This window comes from Colobus angolensis, unplaced genomic scaffold, assembly GCF_000951035.1.
Source record: "Colobus angolensis palliatus isolate OR3802 unplaced genomic scaffold, Cang.pa_1.0 Scaffold329, whole genome shotgun sequence".
In the NCBI taxonomy this organism is placed as follows: Eukaryota; Metazoa; Chordata; class Mammalia; order Primates; family Cercopithecidae; genus Colobus; species Colobus angolensis.
This window is the reverse complement of record NW_012116588.1, coordinates 461105-486620: the sequence shown is the minus strand read 5'-3', so window position 1 is coordinate 486620 and position 25516 is coordinate 461105. Positions and strand designations below refer to the sequence as shown.

General features: G+C 52.6%; 4 protein-coding genes across 4 annotated transcripts in view; 2 read left to right on the top strand and 2 right to left on the bottom strand.

Annotated features, from left to right (window-relative positions):
• Positions 1-2162, bottom strand: part of LOC105518751 (chromosome unknown open reading frame, human C17orf50) — a 5324-nt gene extending 3162 nt beyond the window's left edge. The window contains exon 1 of the mRNA XM_011951862.1: positions 2057-2162. Coding sequence (XP_011807252.1) covers positions 2057-2069 — 13 coding nt within the window. The 5' untranslated portion in view covers positions 2070-2162. The remainder of the gene's footprint in view (positions 1-2056) is intronic.
• The window catches only part of MMP28 (matrix metallopeptidase 28), a 42906-nt gene extending 35535 nt beyond the window's left edge, over positions 1-7371 (top strand). The window contains exon 9 of the transcript XR_001002876.1: positions 7201-7371. The gene's annotated coding sequence lies outside the window, so the exon portion shown is untranslated. The remainder of the gene's footprint in view (positions 1-7200) is intronic.
• A 2098-nt stretch (positions 7372-9469) lies between these two features.
• GAS2L2 (growth arrest-specific 2 like 2) lies at positions 9470-17755 on the top strand. Its single transcript, XM_011951858.1, has 6 exons — positions 9470-9876; positions 12019-12260; positions 13119-13226; positions 14355-14451; positions 15017-15269; positions 15864-17755. The coding sequence occupies exons 1-6, from the start codon at positions 9492-9494 to the stop codon at positions 17416-17418; spliced, it is 2640 nt and encodes an 879-aa protein (XP_011807248.1). The 5' UTR covers positions 9470-9491; the 3' UTR covers positions 17419-17755.
• A 1303-nt stretch (positions 17756-19058) lies between these two features.
• RASL10B (RAS-like, family 10, member B) overlaps positions 19059-25516 on the bottom strand; it is a 9101-nt gene continuing 2643 nt past the window's right edge. The window contains exons 2-3 of the mRNA XM_011951857.1: positions 22042-22166; positions 19059-21544 (exon numbers count right to left, since the gene is read on the bottom strand). Of these exons, the coding sequence (XP_011807247.1) occupies positions 21274-21544; positions 22042-22166 (396 nt within the window). The 3' untranslated portion in view covers positions 19059-21273. The remainder of the gene's footprint in view (positions 21545-22041; positions 22167-25516) is intronic.

Sequence of the window (25516 nt, the reverse complement as noted above, 5' to 3'; positions counted from 1 at the left end):
CCTCCCGGGTTCATGCCATTCTCCTGCCTCAGCCTCCTGAGTAGCTGGGACTACAGGAGCCCGCCACCATGCCTGGCTAACTTTTCGTATTTTTAGAAGAGACGGGGTCTCACCGTGTTAGCCAGGATGGTCTCGATCTCCTAACCTCAAGATCTGCCCGCCTCGGCCTCCCAAAGTGTTGGGATTACAAGCGTGAGCCACCACGCCCGGTCACTGATCCCATTTTAATACGTGGTTATTTGTAGAATATTTTATTTTCTGAATGAGATTTCCTTCCTCCAAGTGGGTCTTGCCTTAAGGAAGCCCAGCATCTCTGCTGGTGGGGCGGGCAGGCGGGTGGGCTTACAGCACCTCTGTATGATTAGAAAAGGCGCCTTATAGTCAGGGAGATGGGAAAAGGACCCTCTATGGGCAGGCCAATTGGGAAAAGGCTGTCCTTAGGATGAGCCGATTAGGAAAAGGTGCCTCTGACTTCAGCCACCACTGTCCCCTCTTGCTGGTGCCTTTGTTCAGGGCACAGATACCACAAGCAGTAGCCCCAGCAGGACGTTCTTGGACTGACATGGGAGCTAAGCTGGCCTCTCCTAGACGGTGTCCCCCACCCATTCAGCAAACATTCACCAGGCTTCTTGCATCCTGTGTCTGTCACAGGATATAAAGGAAAGAGGGAGGAGGGCAGGGAAGACACAACTCGTGGAGTTTGCTGTTCAAGTCAAGAAACATTTCTAGGCCGGGCACAGTGGCTCATGCCTGTAATCCCAGCACTTTGGGAGGCCGAGGCAGGTGGATCACCTGAGGTCGGGAGTTCGAGACCAGCCTGACCAACATGGAGAAACCCTGTCTCTACTAAAAATACAAAATTAGCCAGGCATGGCAGTGCATGCCTGTAATTCCAGCTACTCAGGAGGCTGAGACAGGAGAATCACTTGAACCTGGGGCGGGGGTGGAGATTGCGGTGAGCCGATATCACGCCATTGCATTCCAGCCTGAGCAACAAGAGCGAAACTCCGTCTCAAAAAAGAAAAAAAAAAAAAGAAGAAAAGAAAAAGAAACGTTTCTATCGATCCCAGTCCATCCTATTTAAAGAGCAAAGGAAATGCCCATAATTGGTGTTTTAGCCTTCTGGTTGTAAAAGGCCAGGCCTAGTACACAGCTAGAAAAGGGTTCCAGAGATGTTTCAGGAGGAAGAGGAGGAGGAAAAGGGGTTGAAAAGAAAGGGTTGGACATTGAGTGCTGCGTTATGGAATTTGGACTTTGCCTGTCAGCAGTGAGGAGCCACTGAATATTCTTGTAGAAGGACATGTTCCAAGCTGTCTTTTAGGATGTTCCTTCTGACAAGACAGAGGGAGACCCCACTTAGGAGTCATTACAGTGGTCCAGGCCAGAAAAGACGAAGGCCTGAACAAGAGCATGTGGAGATGATGAAGCAGATGTGAAGACTATTCTGGAGCCAGATGTGGTGGCTCACACCTGTAATCCCAGCACTTTGGGAGGCCAAGGCGGGAGGATCACTTGACCCTGGGAGGTTGAGACTGCAGTGAGCTATGATGATAACGCCACTGTACTCCAGCCTGGGTGACGCAGCAGGACTGTTTCTAAAACAAACAAACAAACAAAAACAGGCCAGGCACGGTGGTTCACGCCTGTAATCCCAGGATTTTGGGAGGCCAAGGTGGGTGGTTCACTTGAGGTCAGGAGTTTGCTACTAGCCTGGCCAACTACTAAAACTACAAAATACAAAAATTAGCTGGGTGCTGTGGCATGTTCCTGTGGTCTCAGCTCCTCGGGAGTCTGAGGCACGAGAATCACTAGAACCCGGAAGGCAGAGGCTGCAGTGAGCCGAGATCTCGCCACTGCACTCCAGTCTGGGTGACAGAGCAAGACTCTGTCTCCAAAAAAAAAAAAAAAGTATTCAGGAAGGGGAAAGGAGAGGGCTTGCAGCTACATGGATGGGTAACTGAGAAGAGGTTGGACTTCATGGTGATGGTCTTGACTATCCAAGCTAGGCTCAAGAGGACCTGTCCTCCAGCCCCACCCTGCCTCCAGCCCCACTCACCATGCTTATCCATTCTTCCCAAGGCTGTGCCCTGCTTTCCCTGATCAGGGACTGGGATGTGAGAGGATGCCCAGAACCCACAGAACTTTGTCTCATGTCTAGGGCCTCTATTGGATCACAAAGGGGTGGGGCTAGAACCTTACCCGCCCATAAGGCTCTGCCCAGGAATGATTTCCTTTTCCAGAGCCTCCCAAAGCACCAACAACTCAGGTGTCTGCTACCTTCCCTCTTAGGAAGGCATTAAAGGGGAAGAGAGGACGGCTTTGGCCCCCAGTAAACTGGGTTCAAAGCCCAGCTCTACCACATAAATATAAAAGTTATCTGATGTTCAGCATGGTATCTCTCTGACTTTCACTCTCTTCATCTGTAAGTCAGAGTAGTAGTACAGTACCAGGCTTTACCTGGCCTACAGGAAGCACTGAAAGCATTGAGTTTGTTTGTATCATTATATTCTCTCCTCCTCCTCATGTCTTATCCTTATCCTTCTTCACCCCATACTCCCCACTTCTCCTATTTCCATTTCATTGCCTTAGTGCCAAGGAACACAAGGGAATAGGTGCCAAGTCCAGTAGGAAGTAGGACTTGGGCACGAGGAGGATATAGCTCCTGGATATTGTGTATTTGTTGGGGGCAGAGGCTGGGGAGGGAGTAAAATCATGGAGCTTCTGGAAAATCCTTTCCTTTCCTGGACTGGAAGTGGAGTATATTGGCACAGACAGGAATGTGCAGATGGACAATGGACAGATTTAGCTCTGGAAAGCCCTCCGTCTGTTGAGAAGAGGTTGCTGACCTCAAAGAGATCCCAGTCTGATAGTGATCTGCAATCCTCCATCCAAGTCTGAGAGTGGAGGGCGATGGAGTCCCTTCCTTTGGGCATCTTTTTTTTTTTTTTTTTTGAGAGGGAGGCTCGCTCTGTCGCCCAGACTGGAATGCAGTGGCGCGATCTTGGCTCACTGCAAGTTCTGCCTCCTGGGTTCACGCCATTCTCCTGCCTCAGCCTCCCGAGTAGCTGGGACTACAGGTGCCCGCCACCACGCCCAGCTAATTTTTTGTATTTTTTAGTAGAGACGGGGTTTCACTGTGTTAGCCGGGATGGTCTTGATCTCCTGACCTCATGATCTGCCCCCCTTGGCCTCTCAAAGTGCTGGGATTACAGGCGTGAGCCACCACACCCGGCCGCTTTGGGCATCTTAATTTGGTGGAGGCAAGTTGATGGGCTGGAGAACAGAGAGCAGACCTGGCCCCAGGAATCTCCTAGTCACAAGGGGGCAACCCTATCAAGAACTGTGAAGGATCTGAAATGTTATCTTACTTGCAAGCTACCATGTTAACCAGTTGTAGTTTCATGGGTGCTGCCAGAAAACACGAGGCTCCGGGTCAGAGACAAAGGACTTTATTACTGGTGGCACAGCAACTTCGGCCTATTTGCCTCAGCTTCCCTTTCTTTAATGTCTGATGAGTGACACAGATGAGTGCCAGTGAATACCGGTATATGCAGAGGTTTGCATTACTAGGGAAATCCCAAGCTTTGGAAACCTGAATCTTTTTTTCGGGGGGGGCGAGGGGGACAGAGTCTCGCCGTTGTCCAGGCTGGAGTGCGGTGGTGCAATCTTGGCTCACTGCAACCTCCGCCTTCTGGGTTCAAGTAATTTCCTGCCTCAGCCTCCCGAGTGGCTGGGACTACAGGCGCATGTCACCACGCCTGGCTAATTTTTTATATTTTTAGGAGAGACGGGGTTCCACTGTGTTAGCCAGGATGGTCTCGATCTCCTAACCTGGTGATCCACCCGCCTTGGCCTCCCAAAGTGCTGGGATTACAGGCCTGAGCCACACTGTGCCCAGCCAAGAAACCTGAATCTTTTATAATGGGTAGTGAGCAAACCTGCTGTTTGCTTAGGAAGGAGGCACTACGTCTATTTTTCAAGATTGTTCACTTATACAAAAACCCTTGAAAAGTCAGGGTCTCTGCTTTCAAGACATGCATAAACACAAAAGGCCCGAGAAGAATTGTCTCCCAACAAGCTCATTCTCCTTAAACTTACTGAAAGCATTTGTAACCACCATGGCTCTTGATTGCAAAATTCAAAAGCTCCCTCTGGTTGATTTAAAGAGAAAGAATAGTGAGAGCTCACAGAATGACCAAAAGACTTGAGAACTGGATAGGAATCAAGGAAGGGTGGAGAATAAGAACATAGTCAGGATTGCATTACAGGAACAATTCACTTTGGAGGCCACTGCTGGGGGTCACCCATGGACACTGGCACCATGAGCAATCTCAATGAGACACTCACTAAGATTTAATGCCCCTGGCAGGCACATCTAAACCAGTGAGCCTGTGCTATGGTCTTTGGGGAACATCCCGCCAAGACACCACAACAGAGTGTCCCCTGGCATGGTCATTCTTCTCATCCTGCTTCCCCAACCCTAGTCTACCCAGTAGCCATCCATCCTTAGTATGTGCATTCCCTCTTCCCAAGGCTATTTTGGGTTTTCTGGGACCTTCATAAAAAGTCAGATTTTCAAACAACCCATACTAGCATTAAAGCACACTAAAATTTATTTTATTTTATTTTTTTTATTTTTGAGATAGAGTCTTGCTTTGTTGCCCAGGATGGAGTGCAGTGGTGTGATTTCAGCTCACTGCAACCTTTGCCTCCTGGGTTCAAGAGATTCTCCTGCCTCAACCTCCTGAGTAGCTGGGATTACAGGCGTGTGCCACCATGTCCAGCTAATTTTTGGATTCTTCGTAGAGACAGGGTTTCACCCTGTTGGCGAGGCTGGTCTCGAACTCATGACCTCAAGTGATCTGCCTGCCTCGACCTCCCAAAGTGCTGGGATTACAGGTGTGAGCCACTGTGCCCAGCCAGCACACTACAAATTGATCTCATAGAGGACTAGTACAGTCTTCATTGAAAACATGAGAGCAAGCAGGTAATCCCACTGGCCCCAGGAACATATGTATGCCTCCTGCACTCAGACATCAGCTTGGGAGACCTCTTGAGAGGGGCGAAACTGGGAATGAGTGAAAACTCAGAATTGACTGAATCTCTGTCCAAAAGAGACTGTTTGAAACCAGAAGAGAATGGGCTATATTTTATTGGCAAGCTCAAGCATTATTTTCTGTTATTTATGGAAATCATACCTAAAGGACAAGACAAAGTCAGTTATCACAGGTAAAGCTATAATTTTTTCCTATTAAATTTTAACTTTTGAAATTAATAGTATAAATAGCTCCTTAACTTCTAATAGGTGTAACACAGAAATGCAATATCAGTTTTGGCTGGGCCATAAATATAACTTAAGAGAAAATAATATCTAAGTGGGGCACAGTGAGGGGATCCCATAGTCCCAGCAACTCAGGAGGCTGAGATGGGAAAATCACTTGAGGCCAGGAATTTGAAGCTGCAGTGCACAACAATTGTGCCTGTGAATAGCCACTGCACTCCAGCCTGGGCAACAGAGCAAGACCCCCGTCTCTTAAAAAAAAATTATTAAGAACAATAATCCAGTAAGATAGTATGTAAGTGCTACTTGATTGGGAATATTTGTAACAACATCTTATATTTGTATAGAGAAAAGGAATGGGGCCTCCTAAACTTAGAGCATCATGTCAGTGAAGATGTAACTGGCTAGTAAAATCCATAATGCCTAACTAATAATAGCTCAAACTTTATAAAATGTATTAATTTACTTTGTAAGGGACTCCAGGATTGGTTCAGTGTCTTGCTGGAGTTATTAAGGGCCCTGCTTATTCTCACCTTTCCTCTTTGCCTTCTTTGTCTCCTCTTGGTTACAAAATGGCTGCTGCAGATCCGGACATTGCAGCTTCATGCAACTATGACCAAAGCAGGAAGAAAAGGAATGGCAGAGACTTCTCAGAAACTCTCTGACAGACTTGTCTTTGAATCTCATTGGCCAGAACTGAGGCACAAACCCATTCCTGAACCAACTTATGGCAAAAAGAGGGTTGTCAAGATTGTCCTAGACCAGCTGTAACTGATACCTTTGATCAAGTGGGACTCATGGAGTATAGTTATAAAACAATTTCATTTTTGTCTCCTACAGTCTTTTTATTTTATTTTATTTATTTATTTATTTATTTTGAGACAGAGTCTCCCTCTGTTGCCCAGGCTGGAATGCAGTGGCTAATTCTCCTGCCTCCTCCTGAGTAGCTGGGATTACAGGTGCCCGCCACCAAACCCAGCTAGTTTTTATATTTTTAGTAGAGACAGGATTTCACCATGTTGTCCAGGCTCTTCTCGAACTCCTGACCTCAAGTGATCTGCCCGCCTTGGCTTCCTAAAGTGCTAGGATGACAAGCATGAGTCACCGCGTCCGGCCCAGTCTTTTTAAACATGCTCAAGGGAGGAAAATACTTCTTCCCTTGTCCCTGGAGAACAACTCAGACAGGCCCTATGACTTATTCTGAGTCCTCTTAGGAAACAGAAAACCCTGAGGCTTGCCACAGCCAGTGACCTGCAAATAGGATGGTGTGGGAGGCAGAAGACATGGTCCCTCTACCCTCTTTCCCAACCTGTCTTTTCTCCTCAGCTGCCCAGCTACTGGTCTCTGTCTTTCCCTGCCCCAATCCATGTAATTCCTTGGATACAGGCTACACTGAATTCTGGGGTCCCTTATTCCCTCTGTAATCCTTAGGAGTCTAATCAGGAACCAAACAGATGATGATCCACTTCCAGCTTCCTATCCACTGAGGCCGGTCCACTTTCCAGGAGGGTCCATTAATGTTTTGTGTTTGTGGTGTGAGCCACCACAACCGGCCTATCTTTCTATTAATTAAGGTGTTCTCCGCTGGGCACAGTGGCTCAAGCCTGTAATCCTAGCACTTTGGGAGGCCAAGGTGGGCGGATCACTTGAGCTCAGGAGTTCGAGACCACCCTGGTCAACATGGCGAAACCCTGTCTCTACTAAAAATACAAAATTAGCCAGGCGTGGTGGTGTACCTGTAATCTCAGCTACTCGGGAGGCTGAGGCAGGAGAATTGCTTGAACCCGAGAGGCAGAGGTTGCAATGAGCCAAGATCATTCCTCTGCACTCCAGCCTGGGTGACAGAGCAAGACTCTGTCTAAAAAAAAGAAAAAGAGGAACCTGGTCTGTTCTGTCCTCTCTGTTCTACTTCACTGCAGCCTGAGGACAAAGTTCTGGGAGGTCGGCATTGAGTATGTAGGTAACAACAATGGCCTAAAGAAGCAGCAAGAAAGGAAGCAAGTGCCTGGAAAACTTCATGGAGCAGAGCCACGTGCCTACTTTGGATCATCTGTCTCTAAGAGAGAGAAATAAACTTTTCTCTTGTGTGAGCCACTGTTTTCAGTGGCTTTTTTGTTATCTATAGCAGCTTAGCTTGGCCCTAACTAATAAAGGGAGATACGTGACTGCCTCTATTGCAGAAAGTCTTTCCCTGTGTAATAGGAATGCATCCTCCAAATCTTCGCCATCTGATTGGGAAAAGAACCTGGCCCTATAGCTCCAATTTTAAAAGCCCAGGGAAGGGCTGTTTGGACTAGCTGAGTCCCATGCTTACCTCCTAGATTAGTGGCTCTCAGTGGGGAGGCAGAGGGACATTGCCCCTCAGGGACATTGTCCCCCAGAAGACATTGCCAAATGTTAATGTCTGGGGGCAGGGGGCCAGGCATGGTGGCTCATGCCTGTAATCCTAGCACGTTGCGAGGTCAAGGTGGGTGGATTGCCTGAGCTCAGGAGTTTGAGACCAGCCTGGGGACGTGGTGGAACCCCATCTCTACTAAAATACAAAAAATTAGCCAGGCGTGGTGGTGTGTGCCTGTAATCCCAGCTACTCAGGAGTGTGAAAGAGGAGAATCGCTTGAATCCGGGAGGTGGAAGTTGCAGTGAGCCAAGATTGTGCCATGGCACTCCAGCCTAGGCAACAGAACGAGACTCCGTTTCAAAAAATAAAAAATAAAAATAATAATGGGGGCAGGGGTGCTACTGGCTTTTGGTGGGTAGTGGCCAGGGATGCTGCTGAATGTCCTACAATGCCCAGGACAACCTCCACAGCACAAGAATTATTTCACCTAAGTTGTTAATAGTGCCAAGGTCAAGGAACCCTATTTTGAACCAATCCTATTAACTTTTCAAGGGTTACATGGAATGTGACTACTTGCCATCACCTCCATAAGCACCACTTGGTTTAACACACCCTTGCTGTGCCTTGGATGACTGCAGTAGCCTAACTGTCCCCCTGATTCTGCACTTGCCCCTGCAGTTCTTCACACAGCAGCCTGAATCAGAGCATGTCCCTACTCTTCTCAAAACACTCCAGAGCACTTCTCATTTCACTCAGAGAAAAAGTCAGACTCTTTAGATTCACCTGCAAGGCCCTGCATGATCTAGGACCTCGTTTCCTAGATTCTTATCCTACATACCCTACCTTTCTTTGGGATTCTTCTACCTTTCTTCTCCTTTTACTCTTTTTCTCCTTCTTCTTCTTCTTCGACAGGATCTCGCTCTGTTGTGGTACAGTCATAGCTCACTACAACTTCAACCTCCTGGGCTCAAGCGATTCTCCTGCAAACCTTCCATGTAGCTGGGATCACAGGTGTGTGCCAACCACGCCTGGCTAACTTTTTTTGCTTTTTGGGCTTTTTTTTTTTTGAGACAGAGTCTCGCTCTGTCGCCCAGGCTGGAGTACAGTGGCGTGATCTCGACTCACTGCAAGCTCTGCCTCCCAGGTTCATGCCACTCTCCTGCTTCAGCCTCCCGCATAGCTGGGACTACAGGCGCCTGCCACCAAGCTCGGCTAATTTTTTTTTTGTAGTTTTAGTAGAGACGGGGTTTCACCGTGTTACCCAGGATGGTCTCGATCTCTTGACCTTGTGATCCACCCGCCTCGGCCTCCCAAAGTGCTGGGATTACAGACGTGAGCCACCACGCCTGGCCACGCCTGGTTAACTTTTCTAAAAAGTTTTTCTGCAGGGCAGTCCTTGCCTGCTGGGAAGGGTTAACAAGGAGTGTTTGTAGCAGCCACGGTCTCCAAGGAGAAGGGAGGAAAGCAGAGTGGGGAGGCCGGCAGCCACCCCAGGCTCCGTGGCCGCAGCCAGCAGAGGGTAGGAGGCAGCCAGCTTGATCTGTCCAGCCCTGGGGAAAGAGAGGAGTGTCCTCACCTCCACCTGGCCTGAGAAGGGTGAACTCTGAGTGGACTGGGCAGCCTGAGAGCAAGGTCGCTGCAGGGCCACCAGGGAAATCTGTGGCAAGGACTGAGGAATGTGGGGGAGCAGGGGCTGGGCCTGGCCTGGCAGCTGAAGCCAGTGGCAAGTAGCAGTGAGTACAGGGGCTCTCAGCGAGTACAGGGGAACCTCAGAATCAGGGAGAACCCAGCCGAAACCCAGCAGCAGTGGGAGGAGAGAGGTGGCAGTGGGAGAGGGGAGGTGCCCACCTCCTCCGCTGCTGGGGTCCAGCCATGTCCCAGCCTGCAGGAGGCAGGAGGAGGCCCGGGACCCTAGAGCCACCTGTGTGCAGCATCCGGCCTTTCAAGTCCAGCGAGCAGTACCTGGAGGCCATGAAGGAAGACCTGGCTGAATGGCTTCGCGACCTGTATGGGCTGGACATCGACTCGACCAACTTCCTGCAGGTGCTGGAGACGGGCCTGGTGCTGTGCCGGCATGCCAACGCTGTCACTGACGCTGCCCTGGCCTTCCTGGCTGAGGCACCTGTCCAAGCCCAGAAGATTCCCATGCCCCGGGTCGGGGTCTCCTGCAATGGGGCCGCCCAACCAGGTACCTTCCAGGCCAGGGACAATGTCTCCAACTTCATCCAGTGGTGTCGAAAGGAGATGGGTATCCAAGGTAACCACGCTGCACCCCCTTCCCCATCCCAGATGCTTATCTTGGGGGGTATTCATCTTTTCTCAAATGCACAGGCTAGGTCTGGGGGGCAGGAGCCTGGGTCCTCATTCTAGATTTGCCTTGAACCACCTCTTTTTTTCATGCCTCAATTTCCCCACTTCATAGTAAATCCTCAATAAATAAATATGTTGATGATTGACAAATGTTGATGATTACTTCAGTAAGCATGTATCAAGCACCTCTTCTGTGCTGAGCACTTTGCTGGGCACCAAGAACACAGAGGAAAGAGACCCAGCGCCCAGTGAATTCATGGTCTAGCAAGAGAGGCAGAAGGCCAGGCGCGGTGGCTCACGCCTATAACCCCAACACTTTCGGAGGCTGAGATGGGTGAATCGCCTGAGGTCAGGAGTTCAAGACCAGCCCGGCCTAACATGGCAAAACCCTGTCTCTACTAAAAATACAAAAATTAGCTGGGCATGGTGGCAGGCTGAGATAGGAGAATTGCCTGAACCCAGGAGGCAGAGGTTGCAGTAAGCTGAGATGGCGCCACTGCACTCCAACCTCGGTGACAGAGGGAGAGTCTGTCTCAAAAAAAAAAAAAAAAAGACAGAGAGAGAGAGAGAGAGGCTAAGGGATAGATATGTAAATTAAAGGCCTGAAGTAGAGGTGTAGTGCTGGGAGCCAGGGGAGGAAATAGCAGCCTGATGAGGTAGAATGGGGCCGAGGAAGGTTGCCTCATAAAGGAACGAGATTTGGCCTGAGTCTTTTTTTGTTTGTTTGTTTTGTTTTTGAGACTGAATCTCACTCTATCACACAGGCTGGAGTACAGTGGCGTGATCTTGGCTCACTGCAACCTCCACCTCCCGGGTTCAAGCGATTACTTGTGCCTCAGTCTCCTGAGTAGCTGGGATTACAGGCGCCCACTACCACGCCCGGCTAATTTTTGCATTTTTAGTAGAGATGGGGTTTCACTATGTTGGCCAGGCTGGTCTCAAACTCCTGACCTCAAGTGATCCACCCGCCTTGGCCTCCCAAAGTGCTGGGATTACAGGTGTGAGCCACCACACCCGGCTGGCCTGAGTCTTGAGGAATAAATATAATTTTGTAGGAAGGGAATTCTAAGCAGGGGGAACGACAGGGGCAAAGGTGCAGAAAAAGCACAGTGTGTGAATGACGGGGGGAGCCTGGTGGTGAGGACACAGGGCTAGGATGAGAGAACACAGGAGGAGACAGATGGGATGACGCCAGGGAGGGGCACCGTCATGCTGGGGCTTGTAGGGTTCAGGGAGTGACATGTCAGGAGCCTTCATCTCCTTGGCCTTGAAACCAGGAATGGGATAAGACTGGATGCTGCACCATCCTCCTGGCTAAAGGTGGCAGGGGTGAGACTGGGGAAACGGTGAGGCCTGGGCTACTGGCTGGTGGCTGGGCACTGACGAGCAGAATTGGAAGGTTAATAGAAGCTAGTGCTTTAAGGAATGCTTGCATGTGCAGAACATTGTGAATGGTTAACAACTGTTAGCATATCCAGTCTTTACAACAATCCCATGAAACAGACTACATCCCCATTTTACAGAAGAGGAAACTGAGGCTCAGGGTCTAGCTCAAGGTCATGCGGTTGGTAGTGAGTCAGGACTCCAGCCTTAGTGATTGGCTCCAGAGCATGTCCTCAGCATGCCTGGTTGGGCCTGGGTGGGAGCTGAGTTTGAGATGCCTAGTGGAGATTGGAGGGGAGAGGCGTGGGTGGAAAGTGGAACAAACCTCTTCCTGCTCCTGGACCCATCCAGGCAAACTGAGTGGGGAGCGGGGAAGGTGGAGTTCATCCTTCTCTCACTCACACTCACAGCCAGTCTCCACGTGCCTTTGCTTTGCTGTCACCTCTTCCCACCGGCAGCCTGTCCTGTGAGATGGGCCGTGTCTGTACCCAGCACCTGAGCAGTTCCGCCCAGACCCCTCCTAGGGGGCTGACTTAACCCCAAGATTCTGAGACCCAAACCACTCCCCATGTGACATGTCAGGATCCTTGCTGCCCCAGACCGGGGATGACCCCAGGGCTTTCCTCCCCGCTGGCCCCTGCCCGGAGGCTCAGGTCCTCTAGGGGCTCACGCTGCTTCTGCCCTTTTCTTCCCGCCTCCACTCCAGAGGTGCTGATGTTCGAGACGGAAGACTTGGTGCAGCGCAAGAACGTGAAGAACGTGGTGCTGTGTTTGCTGGAGCTGGGCCGCCGGGCGTGGCGCTTTGGCGTTCCGGCGCCCACCCTGGTGCAGCTGGAGGAGGAGATCGAGGAGGAGGTGCGGAGGGAGCTGGCCCTGCCCCCGCCCGATCCCTTGCCGCCAGCGCCCCCCAGGCGCCAGCCCTGCCACTTCCGGAACCTGGACCAGATGGTGAGGGGCTCTGCACACACCCTCAGGGCCCCCTTCCCTTTGTCCTTCGTGCTCCTCTTCCCAATCCCACTCCACCCCTCTAATCCACCCGCTTCTTGAGCTCCACTGTCCACCCTGACACGAATTCACTGTGTGGCTTTAAGGCACGGTTCCACTCTGAGCCTCAACCCTAACCACCCGTAGTAACTAATGGCCATGTCATTTCTCAAGCGTTCTTACCAGCCCAGCACTGGATGCCCCTCTCATTTAACCCCTGCTGGGACAGTTTTCAAGAACACCGAGGGTAGCACTCTCTGAGACACCTTGGTTCAAGTCTTAGTTCCACTGCTTTGCAGCTTGCGTGACTTTGGGCAAATTATTTAACCTCTCTGTGTCTGGCTTCCCTTATCTGCAGCATGAGGACAGTAACAGCACCTACCATCATTTAAACGAACCAGCACATACAAAGTGCTTGGAACAGGGTCTGCACAGAGGGTCGCTTCACAGCAGTTAGTTCTGTGTGGTTAACCCCTGGGGAAAATGGAGCTCAGGCAGGTTTCTTAATGAAAAGCCTATGATGCGGTGGATGCAGGGCACTGACCCGAGCCTGTCAGATCCCACAGTTCCCCCATGACACTGCGCTGCTTCCATCAGCTGACCCGTGAGGGCTCTGGACCTCATGGTAGGTAGGTCCATGGGTGACCACCCAGGTCTCGTTCTCACTGGGTCATTTACAGCCTTATCCACTCTCTCCTTGCTTCTCAGCCCCCAGCCCTGACCTCAGCAGGAAACCTCAGGGGTGACTGTGGGGGCAGGTAGGCCCCCCATTTTGACCCAGAGTGGGGAAAAGAGAGGGCTGAGTTCACCACCCGCCCGCAGGTGCAGAACCTTGTGAGCCACTGCACGTGCCCGGTGCAGTTCTCCATGGTCAAAGTGTCTGAGGGGAAGTACCGTGTGGGCGACTCCAACACCCTCATCTTCATCCGGGTAAGTCCAGGCTGGGGGTCAAGGGACCCCCAGAATAGGGTTTCTTGCCCAGGCTTGGGACAATGACAGTAAGTCCCCCAGAATATGGGACTTTGCCCAGGGTTAAGGACAATGACAGTAAGTCATCATTCACCCCAAGCCATCAGGCCTTGGAGCTCTCCTTCCCTCCCTGGGACAATTCCAGGAGATCCCTGGCAAAGGTGACAAGACTATCTCTTCCTCCCATCAGGGCAGCCAGAGCCACCACCCTCCCTCTCCTCCACCATAGCCTAGTCTAGAGGGTGTTCTCAGGCGGAGTGGGGTATGGAGAAGGGTGCTCACACTTTTCCATTTCACTCCACCCACAGGCTTGATTAGAGGAAGCGGCTTGAGAACCCCAAGTTTGGTTTCAGTGTGTGGCCCCAGCCACACGGACCCCATAATTCCACCCCCACCACTTGCCTGGGGGTACATTCAGCAGAGTGAGTAGCAGCACAGGTCTGAAATGTGCCTCCCACCCCAATACCTGGCCTCACCAGAAACGATCTGTACCCACGGGAGTGGCTAGCAGCTCGGGTCATGGCCCAGCCCTTTCCTGGGGCACAGGCCACACCTGGGAGCAGGGCCAGCTCTCTGGGCCCTCCCCTAGACCTGAGGCAACAGCCCTGTGATGCAGATAGGGGCAAGAACTTGTGGCCCCACTTTCCAAGACGGGAAGCTGAAGCTTGAAGAGACATGTGACTTGCCTGAGGGTGGAATGGGATCAGGACTCCCATGGGCTGTCCCACACAGGCTACAGAGGCAAAGCCAGTGGCATTAGGGCCCCATTTTGGACACAGGCATGTGCAGATGCAAAACCGTTTACAGCGAAAGGAGCGCTCTGGGGGCAGCCTTTACAATGCTTTTGGGATCCCTTGTCCAGTTGTGGGACAGCTTTCAACCTGGTCCCCACCCTTGACCGCATGTGTTATCTGATGCCAGTCACGGAGGAGGAGATTCGGGCTGCCTTTTTATGGCACACACATACATCTATGTGTGGATGAGTACATGGATGAGAGCATCCCTGAGTGGATGCCGGAAGCCCGCAAGCTGGTCCAGGAAGAGAGGCTGCCCTCCACCGTGCCCTCAACCTTACCCTTGCCCCCTCAGATCCTCCGGAACAATGTGATGGTACGTGTAGGGGGCGGCTGGGACACGCTGGGCCATTATCTGGACAAACATGACCCCTGCCGCTGCACATCCCTCTGTGAGTCCCCGAGGGTCCTCTCCCTGTGGGGCTGGTTGGAAAGGCATAACTCTGGGTTGGGAGGCTGGAGGTAGAGGTGGGAGGTATGTCTGATCTCCAGGGGGAAGAGGTATGTGGGGAGGTTGGAGGAAGGAGGGCAGTAGTTGGGCACAGTACAGTACTAAATGTCACCACAAGATGGTGTGCAACACACGGAGAAGCAGCATTTGGCCAGGGTGCATTTTGGCAGAGCTTAGGTCTGGCTCTGGGATCCACAGTGTTGGTACCAAGTGTGACTTGGAAGGTCTTTAGTTCTTCCATAATCTCCATCAATGCCTCCAGCCACTCCAAATAAGCACATGCTCTAAGGGAAAGTTGTGTACCTGCACTATAAACATAGCTTTAAACAAATATCCTAGCTGGGTCCCCAAGCCCCTCCTATAAAGAAACTCTGGTGTTGCCACTGTAGGTCCCACTGTTTTAGTGTGGGGTGTGGGGCATGGGACCACTGGGGGAGGAACAATGGGCCCCATCAGCAGGAATTGAACTCCTCTCCTCTCCTTTCTCCGCGGGGCACTGTTGGTAGCACACAAGCCAGGCAACTTCCTGAAGCCCCCGGCCCCACCAGTGCAGCATGAAGTAAGGGTGCAAGATGGACTCTCACAGACCCAGCCTACGATGACCATCAGCCGCTCACAGAGCCCGCCACCCCCCGTGGACTGGAAGACATATGCCTCTTCAGGCCGAAGGCTGAGGCCCCCCACCCCATCCTCCCCCAGACCCCGCAGGGAACGGGGAGCAGGGACGGGGGCCTCCAGAGAGATGGCACCATTCCTGAGGTATGGGGAAGAGAGAGGGAAGGGGCTCTTTTTCCTTTGGAGTGCACACTCTCAGAGGCCACCACACTCCACGATAAGAGGAGCAGATCCCCAGCAGTGACTCTATCCCGAGACCACAGGTGTTTGGAACCAGAAGCGCACCCAGTACCTTTGGGATAATGTGGTTACTTCATACGCCTTCCCATTTCACAGATGAGGCTCAGAAATGGAACAGACTTACTCAAGGTTTCCTACCATTTCACGGTAGAGCACAGACTAAGACAAGCCATGCACTCCCCTCTGTCTCTCCACTGCCCTGCAGCTGGTCTGGGGCCATCCCTGGAAGGATCTGAAGTCACCTCAGGCCAGGATCAGGCTTCCTTCTATCTGCTACACAGGGAACAAGGGCGAATAGACTTAGGCAGTGACTGTCATAAGGAGGATTTCAAGGCAGGCAGGGAGGAGAGGGAGCATAGGTTTCATTCAGCGTGAAGTCGAGCCCCCTGGGTGTTCTCACTGGGGAAAGACCGTCACTTCCCAGAGCCAGGGACCACACTAGATGACCCTGCCGGCCTGATGAGTCTCCCTTTGCAGCCTTGTGATTCTCCCTTTCAGGTGCCAGGAGAGGTCTCTCACCCCATCTTGGAGGCAGCCGACAGCTGGGGACAGCCCACCCAGCCCCCAGTCCTCATCTTCCCAAAAGGGCCGAGGCCCACAGTGTACCTTGTCAGGAAAGAGGGAGGATAGACACCCCGCTGAACTCCCCAGGGGAAGGATTCCCACATCTTGGGTTCATGACAAAACAGACAGCCAGGGAACTGCTGCCCGGAACCCCACCCCACAAAGACTCCGAGACACTGAGGCCACCACCAAAGGGATATCAGCAAGAGGACTATCTTCCCTGCCTCGTTCCTGTAGCCCAGCCGAGCAACTGGGCCTCAGGCTGCCACTCCAGGATAAGGCCAAGGGTGCGTTCTTCCAGTTCAGGGAGCCAGAGTCTGTCTGTTCTCCAACCCCTGTCCAAGGCCTAACCAAGATGCCCATCCGGCTGCCCTCTGCTCGCCCCCCGACACCAGGAAGGAGCTTTCCTGGTGCTACAAGTAGAAGTCCCAGGACAGAACTTGGGAGAGACCCCATCCCACTAAGGGCCGTCACTGCAGACCTGGCTGGGTCCACGCATGGGGACTGCTCTGTGAAAGTGAGGCAGGAGGACCAGCAGTTGGACATCCAGCTCATGGCAGAGGCCAAACAGTCCCGGGACCTGGGCCCACAGGAGCAGCAGGGGCGGTACACACCTCTGCCCCTGGGCAGGAACAAGGAGCAAGCCATCTACTGTAGCCTCGAAGAGGAGATTTTGGGCAACATGAAGCTGCTAGAAGTTGGGAGTGTCTGTCTGCAGGGCACAAGGTCTGGGGTCATCCCTCGCAGTGGGGTCTATGTCCCCAGCCTGGGTGGGCGGTGGCCTGAGCCTGGGGGTCCTTATGACAAAGTCATCCAAGAACTGGCTCAGGGCCCCCCACCCCTCCTTAAAGTGGACCTGGAAGCCTGGAAGGCAGCCCCGACTGGCTCCCCTAAGCCAGCTGCTACCCCAGGACCGGGAAGCCTCAAAGGGAAGTTGGGAGCCATACAGAGTGGGCCCAGGACAAAGGCAAGCCTGAGTGCCAAGAGCAGCCACATGAGGAAGGTCCCACCTCAGGAAGGGCAGGACTGCTTGGCCCCTAATGCATCTGCCAGCCCGGAGGCCCCCACACCTTCGCCCTTGGACCCCAACTCTGACAAAGTCAAGGCATGTCTGAGTGAGGGCAGGAGAACTCTCCGGAAGCCCAAGAGGGTCCCGTCCATCTACAAGCTGAAGCTGAGACCCAGGATCCGGCCCCGAAGAGACCACAGGCCTGAGAAGCAGCCTTCACGAATCCCCAAGCCACTGGCCTATGTCTGCCTGGGTCCAGCCAGGCCGCCCCGCAGGGACAGACTGTTGAGAGCTGGGCTGGGCAGCAAGGGAAGGGAGGCATCCCGGGTGGATGGAGCTTCAGTAGGTGAGCAGGAGGAGGAAGGAAAGGAGAAAGAGCCAGCTGCTCCATTGGAGAGCAGGCCCCAGACTCCAGAGGACCTGCCACCTCACCGGCTTGATCAAGCTCCACTTCCACCTGAGGAGGAGTCCTGGGTCTGAGGCACATGAACGTGTGGGGGAGGAGGGAAGCAAAAAGAATGGCCATGTATACACTGGATTCACAGCTGCGGGAACAGAAGGGACGTTCCCTCATCTCCACACAGGGCCTTGGGCAGGAGTGGGTCAGAAGACAAATATAGACTCCATCTGCTCATCTGAGCAAAGGGGCAACCCACTGCTCTCACTCCAACTCCAGAGGTAGGCCGGGGTAGTGAGACCATCCTATATCTCATGACTCTCCCTCAGAACATCTCCCCACACTCCTGGCCTCTGGCCCCTGGCCATGCCCACCTGTTTCCATAACTCCCATAAGTTATTAAACGCATGTGATTCTACCTTGAGCCTCAGCTTCTTTTTTTTTAAGTTTAGAAACAGAGTCTTGGCCGGGCGCGGTGGCTCAAGCCTGTAATCCCAGCACTTTAGGAGGCCGAGACGGGCGGATCACGAGGTCAGGAGATCGAGACCATCCTGGCGAACACGGTGAAACCCCGTCTCTACTAAAAAATACAAAAAACTAGCCAGGCGAGGTGGCGGGCGCCTGTAGTCCCAGCTACTCGGGAGGCTGAGGCAGGAGAATGGCGTAAACCTGGGAGGCGGAGCTTGCAGTGAGCTGAGATCCGGCCATTGCACTCCAGCCTGGGCGACAGAGCGAGACTCCGTCTCAAAAAAAAAAAAAAAAAAAGAAACAGAGTCTTGCTCTGTCACCCAGGCTGGAGTGCAGTGGCACTATCATGGTTTACTGCAGCCTCAAACTCCCAGGCTTCAAGTGATCCTCTCACCTCAGTTTCCCAAGTAGCTGGGACTACAGGTAGGTGCCATGACACCTGGTTAATTTAATTTAATTTTATTTTTTAGAGATGGGGCCTTACTATGTTGTCCAGGCTGACCTCAAGTGATCCTCCTGCCTTGGCCTCCCAAAGTACTGGGATTAAAGATGTGAACAACTGAGCCCACCTCCCCCTTCCCCCCAGCTTCTTGAGCCCCTCACTCTAGGACTGTGGTGGTGCGGGGAGGTATAGCTTCAGATGTTATCCCACTGGAGGAGATGGGGACTAGGAGTAAGGAGTTGGTGTTGAGAGAGGCTTCCTCTTTTGAGGCTCAGCCAACCTTTACAGGCAGCCCCATCTTTCCTGGAAGTGGCTGGTGGGTCAGCACCACGGACAGAGACGTCCTGCCCTCAACACACACGCTCCCGGAAGGCACCCTTGCCCAAGAGTTCAAAGCTTTGCTCTGGAGTTTGGGTCCTGAGATCACTCAGGGACAAGACGGGTGGCTGAAAGTGTTCCTAACACATCTACATCCAAGAAGTTATGACTGAGAGGCTGCAAAGTCTCAGCCTTGAGTGGGAAGGACGAGACGCAGACGGAGAAGCTGGGATTCAGTCCCATTATGGAAATTTTCCAGACTGGCAGGGGAGAAGTTCTGCTTCCCTTCTGAATGGTTTGAATTAGTTGGAGGGTTTGGGGTTAGGTGGAAAGGTGATACGTCCCGAACTCTTCACTGGTGGTCTCCCTGTTGACCTGGGCTTTGGGACTGGGGGCCACCTCACCACCTTCACCCTCCTTCCACACGGAGCTCAGCAGGCAACCCCTGTGGGGATCCCTCCCCTCCTACCATGAGGAATGGAGCCAACACCTTGGTACAGAAACGAGGGAAAACACTCCCTGATTTTTAATCTGACTTCGGATAACAGCTCAATGGGCGTCACACACACTTCCAGACCCTGTGGTGGGAAACCCTGTGAGGGGGTGGGAGGGTAAGGACAGAGACTCAGAATGGGGGTGGAGGGACCTGAAATCCAAGACCTGGGTTGAAGTGGAGGCGGGAGGGGGCCTGTCAGGGGATACATTCCAATGGCTCCCACAGGGGAGCAGCCAGAGGCCTGGGCCCCCTTCCCCCACCTCAGGTGCCTCAGAGTTGGGGGTGATGGGGCATGTGAGATGCTGCCATCCCTCATCCCCTCCCTCTGGTGAACCAGGAGGCAGGGGTGCAGGAGACTAAGGGACAGGCCCTCTTTGTTACCCTCCCAGCCACTCTAAGGTGTGGGGAAGGGGAGCCACCTCCTCTGTGTCAGAGGGAGGCTCACAGAGGGCAGGTCACGTGCCCAAAGTCCTGCAGCACAGCAGGGACTGGAACGCAGGAACACTAGACTGCCCAAGGGCAGGGCGGTTGCTGTGGGGCTGTGCTACCCCCACTTGGTGGACAGAGTGGGAATCAACCAGGGAAGCAGAATCATAGATTCCCCCTACAATGGATGTTGGTGATAAATTCCCCACCCACGACCCTTCCCCCAGACTCCACTCCATCACCACTCTGAGCTACCTGATTTCCTAGTCTATATGCTGCAGCCTTGGCTAAGTTGGCCAGAGTGGAGTTGTCCTCTCTGCCCCTCTTATAACAAGGGACCCTGCTGTCCTCCCACCAGGCCAGGGCTGAGGGCTCAGCCTCAAGGACAGCTTTCTTTGGTCAGGGGGCAGGGGACAGGGCACCACTTCTCCCTCCCCTCCAATTCCCGCATCAATCCCTTATGCCATTCCTAGAATCTTCATTATTATTGTTATTTCTAAATCAGTACAAAACTGACAGTGATCAGCTCCGGTGACGAGAGGTAGAAACCCGGCCAGGCAGCCGGAGAAAATGGGGTGGAGTGAGTTAGGGCATAGGGCTGACTGGTGTTGGGACAAGAGGGTGTCAGATCCTGAGGGCCTCCATCTGGGGCGGGGGGAAGATGCAGGTGTGTCTCCCCCAAGCACAGGGGTCCCCACCATTCTTTCCCTGGCTCTGTTCTTCCCCAGATTAATCAGGGTAGTCTGAGATCTGAGGCAGGCAGAGTCTGGGGTAGTCAGATGGGGTTGAGACGGGGCAACAGAATCTTCACTGGGACAACCTGACCCCCTTCTGGGCACCATCCTGCCCACGACTAGACCCCAGAACCTAACATTCCCCAGTCTGACAGACTAGATTGCAGTATGCAGGAGGTAATAGAAGACTGGAACCTGGCATCATGGAAAAGAAGCTATCCTTTGGGGGATTCCCTTTCCACACGCTGTCCAAAAAAAAAAAAAAAATTTTTTTTTAACCCAGGGGGTGATCTGGCTTTGGGGTCAGGAAGAGTGAGGGGCACCCGGCAGGGACGGACCATCGAGTTAAGGCTGGAAGGTAGGTTGTTGTGTCTCTGGGGGCTGCTGGGCGGGGAGGTCTCCCTGGAAGCCGGAGAGCTCAACCTTCTCCCCTCACTGATCTGGGACCTCAGCCCCCGGACCCCTTGATGGTGGTCCTTAGGCCATCCGCATCTCTGCCCTGTGCCGGTGGTGCTGACAGTCAGAAGGCCTGGTCTCACAAAGAAGCTGCCAGGATCTGCGACAAGGGGATGGACGAAATGAGAGCCCTGTGAGCGGAGCTAGGGGGTACTGGAGGGTGGGTGAGACAGGTAAGGACCAACAGACGCTTGGGTGGGCGGACACGGGAAAGGAAGACACCCGGCAAAGACAGACACATTCTGGAAAAGACAGATGGGGGCCCGGCCAAGGCGGCACCTTGCCACCCCCACCCTCCATTGCACGCTCACCCCCATCCCAAAAGGCTGTGGCACCCCCGCGGGTCGGGCCGGGAACTGCACTAAACACAGCACTGAAGGCGGCTGTCCCGGGAAGCCATGGGGGCAAGGGGCAGGGCTGAGCAGTTACTGGGGGCTCCCTCTCGCGCTTTGCTTCTCACTGGGAGATGCACGCCTGCAGGGGCCTCAGGCCGGGACCGTCACAGTTCCGTTTCCCGCCCGCTCCCCGCCCCAGCCCCGCAGTACAGCCCCACCCTCCGCCGGGCCAGTGCCGGTGCAGCCCGCGGGGCGCGCAGGTGTCACATGATGGCGCAGCGGTTTCGGCGCAGCGCGCCCTGGAAGCGCAGGGCAGCGTGCACGTGCTTGCACCGGGCGCAGCCGACGCTCTTGAGCAGCTCGCTAAAGAGCAGCAGGATGTGCCAGTTGTACTTGGCCGAGCATTCCACGTAGCCGCACTTCCACGTCTTGCGCACCAGGTGCGACACGTTCCAGCGCGGGATCACGCGTCCGCGCTGCAGGTCCCGCTTGTTGCCCACGATGATGATGGGCGTCTCTGAGGTGCCAATCACCCTGCGGGGCGAGGCAGGAAGCTCAGAACTCTTGTCAGTCTCACAACCGCTGTACTCCCAGCAGGGCAGGCTGTGCCTGGCCAATACTACCACCACCGTATGTTCTGCTCCAGGCGCAGCCCTAAGCCCGGGAGGTGTTAGTCTCTGATCAGCACAACTGATCTAAAAGATGGGTTCTACTGTTATCCCCATTTTACAGATGAGGACATAGGCTTAAATGTTTACTGGCTTCAAGTCATGCAGCTGAGTGGCCCTGGAAGTCTTGTTCCAGAAGTCCCAGTTCTTAACTACTGCACTAATCTAGCCACCCCCACAGCCAGGGTCCCAACATGAGTTAATGGAAATGGGGACAGCACAATGTATGCACATTTGATATGTGTGGGAATCTTAGAACACATATACCTCTGGCTCTGTCCCTATACTCTCCCCTTTTCACAGGGACTGGCTAGCACTGGGTCATCCACAGAGGTGGCAATGGACTGTATTCCATTCTCTCACCTCGTCTCCAGGATCTGCTGGCGGATGGTCTTGACGTACTCAAAGCTGTCAAAGCAGCAGATGTCGTAGACCAGGATGTAGGCGTGGACGCTCCGGAGTCCCCTGCAGCAGGCGTCTGCCCACTCCTGCAATATCCCCAGCCAGTACCAGGGTCAGAGCAGCCATGAGGGCTCCCCTAGCCCCCAGACATCTCCCATCAGAGGGGCAGTGCTCTCACCTGCCACTGCACCTGAAGCCTTCCATACTTGCTCATCCCCAGCAGACCAGGCCCAGGGAGAATGGAGGAGCTGTAGCCTCCCCATTCCCAAGCCAGGATGGAGCAGGTCACATTGTTTGACCTTTGTGCACATCTGGAACTTAGTTCTGCCTTGCTCCATTTTGTCCCCTCATCCATCCATCGAGGTCTTTTTTCAACAAGTACATTTATTAAGTACCTCTAAGAGTCCAGCGCTGAGCTGGGTGTTGGACCTGTTAAAATTCTATCTTCCAGAGCTCAGCTGAAGTGCCACTGCCTCCAAGAAGCTTCCTTATTTCCCATCCTTCCTGCAAGCAGGGGACTACTCCCTTCATCTCCTGTGTTCTAACAATCCTTCGATTACACTTTCATTAGAGCTGTTCCATCTCCAGTTCCCCACTTCTGCTGTGAGCTCCTGAGAGGGCCACAGCCAGGCTGTCCTCATTTTTATATACTCCCTCTTCCTCTCTGAGTGTCAAAGCAGGTGCTCCTTAATGGCACTACCTGGGCTGGTGAGCTCTCCATAGCCCAAGCTGGGATCAATGCAACTCCTGCCTCTGCCACTGCCCTTAGACTGCTACCTGATGTGTCCCTTCTGTATGCTCATCTCTGCCCTCAGGCTTCAGAAACAGAAAAAGATTCGGACTGGATGCATAACGGGCTGATGTAGAGCAGGGCCCCAGGGAAGCTCCAGGGAGATGAACTTCCTGAATGTTTGTGCAGCTTCTCAAGGGATTGCGGGGTATGGCTCAAGATGAAGAGACTCCTAGAAAGGCCAAGTACACTAAAGAGAAGTTTCCTTAAGAGATTCATTAGTCAACGTGCCAGTAGTTGCAACTGCAAGAGCGGTTTCAGGCAGCCAGTGTGTGTGGAAAGAAGTGGGTCCCTAAAGTTGGGGGGACAGAGGCCTCCAAGGACAAAGGAAACCAGTCTTCTCCTACCAAAGCTCAGGCAAAAGACTAGAAGAAGGTGGAGGTATGTCTCCTGTCCCAGCATCTGAGTCAAGTGGGGCAGGGGCCAGGCACAAAGGAGGTCTACAGTTCTCCACTTCCAAGAAGGATCAAAAGGAAATGACTTTGGTGGCAGTAGTGTAGAGTTAAGTCCAACTTCAGAACAGCACTTCCCAACTCAAAGGCTTAGAAGATGCTGCAGTGGATTTCCCTAGGGAGATGGTGTGGCATCTTTTCTTTGTGCTGAGGTTTAAATTTTTGGTGCAGCAGGAGGATGCTGAGGACAAACCTAAAACCATAGGAAACTGAACTGGTTTCTTAGGCCAGGGAAGACTGCATTCTGCTAGACACAGTGATCTCCAGGAGCCTGGAACCTGTGCATACAGATGCTCCTCTGATCTCCCAAGACGAGTGGAGATCAATGAGAAGTGGGAGGGATGAGAGGCTCCCAGTCTCTTCAATCTCTCTGCTGGGGAGAGGGAGCAGCTGCCAGCTTTCGAGGGTGACAGGCCCACCTCTCCCCCAACATGCTGCCTCCTTGAGGGGACCTCCTGGCTTCCTCCCACCCACTCCTCTCTGGGGGTTCCTAAAAGAGAGAGGAGGAAGGCCCCTGATTGGTTAGCTTGTCCCTTCCCCCTTGATTGAAGGGAGGAAGCAGGTTTCCAAACTGTAAAAGGCCATCTTGGGGCTGTGTCAAAACAGAGAAGGAGCAATGGAAAGGGAGTCCAGTTTCAGGGACATGCAGTCTGAGAGAGGCTCAGTCACCTGCATCTCAACCATGCATTTGCTGATAATTCCTTTGGTGGTTTGCAAGCGCCTGATAATCTCAACTTCCTTCTCTGATAGAAGGGGCTGCAGAAGACACTGAGGCTCACATCCAGGAAACACTACTCTCCTGGGCTCTATCTCATCTGGCATTGGAGAAGAATGTATTATTTTATTTTCAGATGGTGGCCATCAGGATTCTTAGGTTTTATACTTAATCTTTGGCACCTCGAGGATCCCTTTTTCACAGCATCTCTCTGCTGTAAGTCCGTTACTGGGCTCCTTGAGTGAAATCTTGGCTATTCTAGAGTCCAAAACTCAGAGTCAGTCAAGAAGAAAAAAGCCAACAACCCAATAGAAAAATGGGCAAAGGACATCAATAGTTCTTGAAAAAAAGAAACACAAAGGCCCTTAAACCTATGAAAAGATGCTCAGTTTCACTCATGATCAGAGATGCAAATGGAGACTACGAGGAGAATATCACATGTCATCTCTCAGATTGTCAAAAGTCTGACAATATACTCTGACGGCAAGACTGCAGGAAAACGGGCTGTCATATACATTGCTCACAGGAGCACAGCATACACCCCTGCTATAGAGGGTAATCTGGAAATAACCTCCCCTCAAAACTCCAGTTACAGTCACCCTTTTTTTTTTTTTTTTGGAGACAGGGACTCACTCTGTCGCCCAAGTTGGAGTGCAGTGGCACTATCTCAGCTCACTGCAGCCTCAACCTCCCAGGCTCAGGTGATTCTCCCACCTTAGCCTCCCAAGCAGCTGGGACCACAGGCATGGACCACCATGCCCGACTAATTTTGTATTTTTGGTAGAGATGGGGTTTTGCCATGTTGCCCAGGCTGGTCTTGAACTCCTGAGCTCAAGTGATCCGCCCGCCTCAGCCTCCCAAAGTGCTGGGATTATAGGCTTGAGTCACCTCACCTGGCTCTGTATTCACCATACCATTTCTAGGCATTGTGATCCAGCAATGCCATTTCCAGCAATGCCATTTCTGGGAATTAATCCCACAGATATACCTACTTATGTTCAAAATGACTTGCCTACAAGGCTATTCATTGTGGCACTGTTTGAAACAGCACAAGACTGGATATCACCCACTTGTCCAACAAGAAAGGACTCCATGGTACAGCTCTTCAATGGAGTAAGGTATGGCCATGAGGAAAAAACAAGGAAGTCCTCTAGATAATAGCCTGGAAGCCTGGAAAAATCTCCAGGTTATAATAGCAAGTTAAAAAAAATTGAGGTACAGCGCCAAGCATAGTGGCTCACATTTGTAATCCCAACACTTTGGGAGGCCAAAGCAGGATTGCTTGAGGCCAGCAGTTCGAGACCAGCTTGGGTAACACAGCAAGATCCATCTATACAAAAAATTTTAAAAATAAAATCAAGATACAGAACAGTATGGTTCTTGTTTTAGTTTCGTTCTTTTTTTTGTTTTTGAGACGGAGTCTCGCTCTGTCACCCAGGCTGGAGTGCAGTGGCGCGATCTGGCTCACTGCAAGCTCCG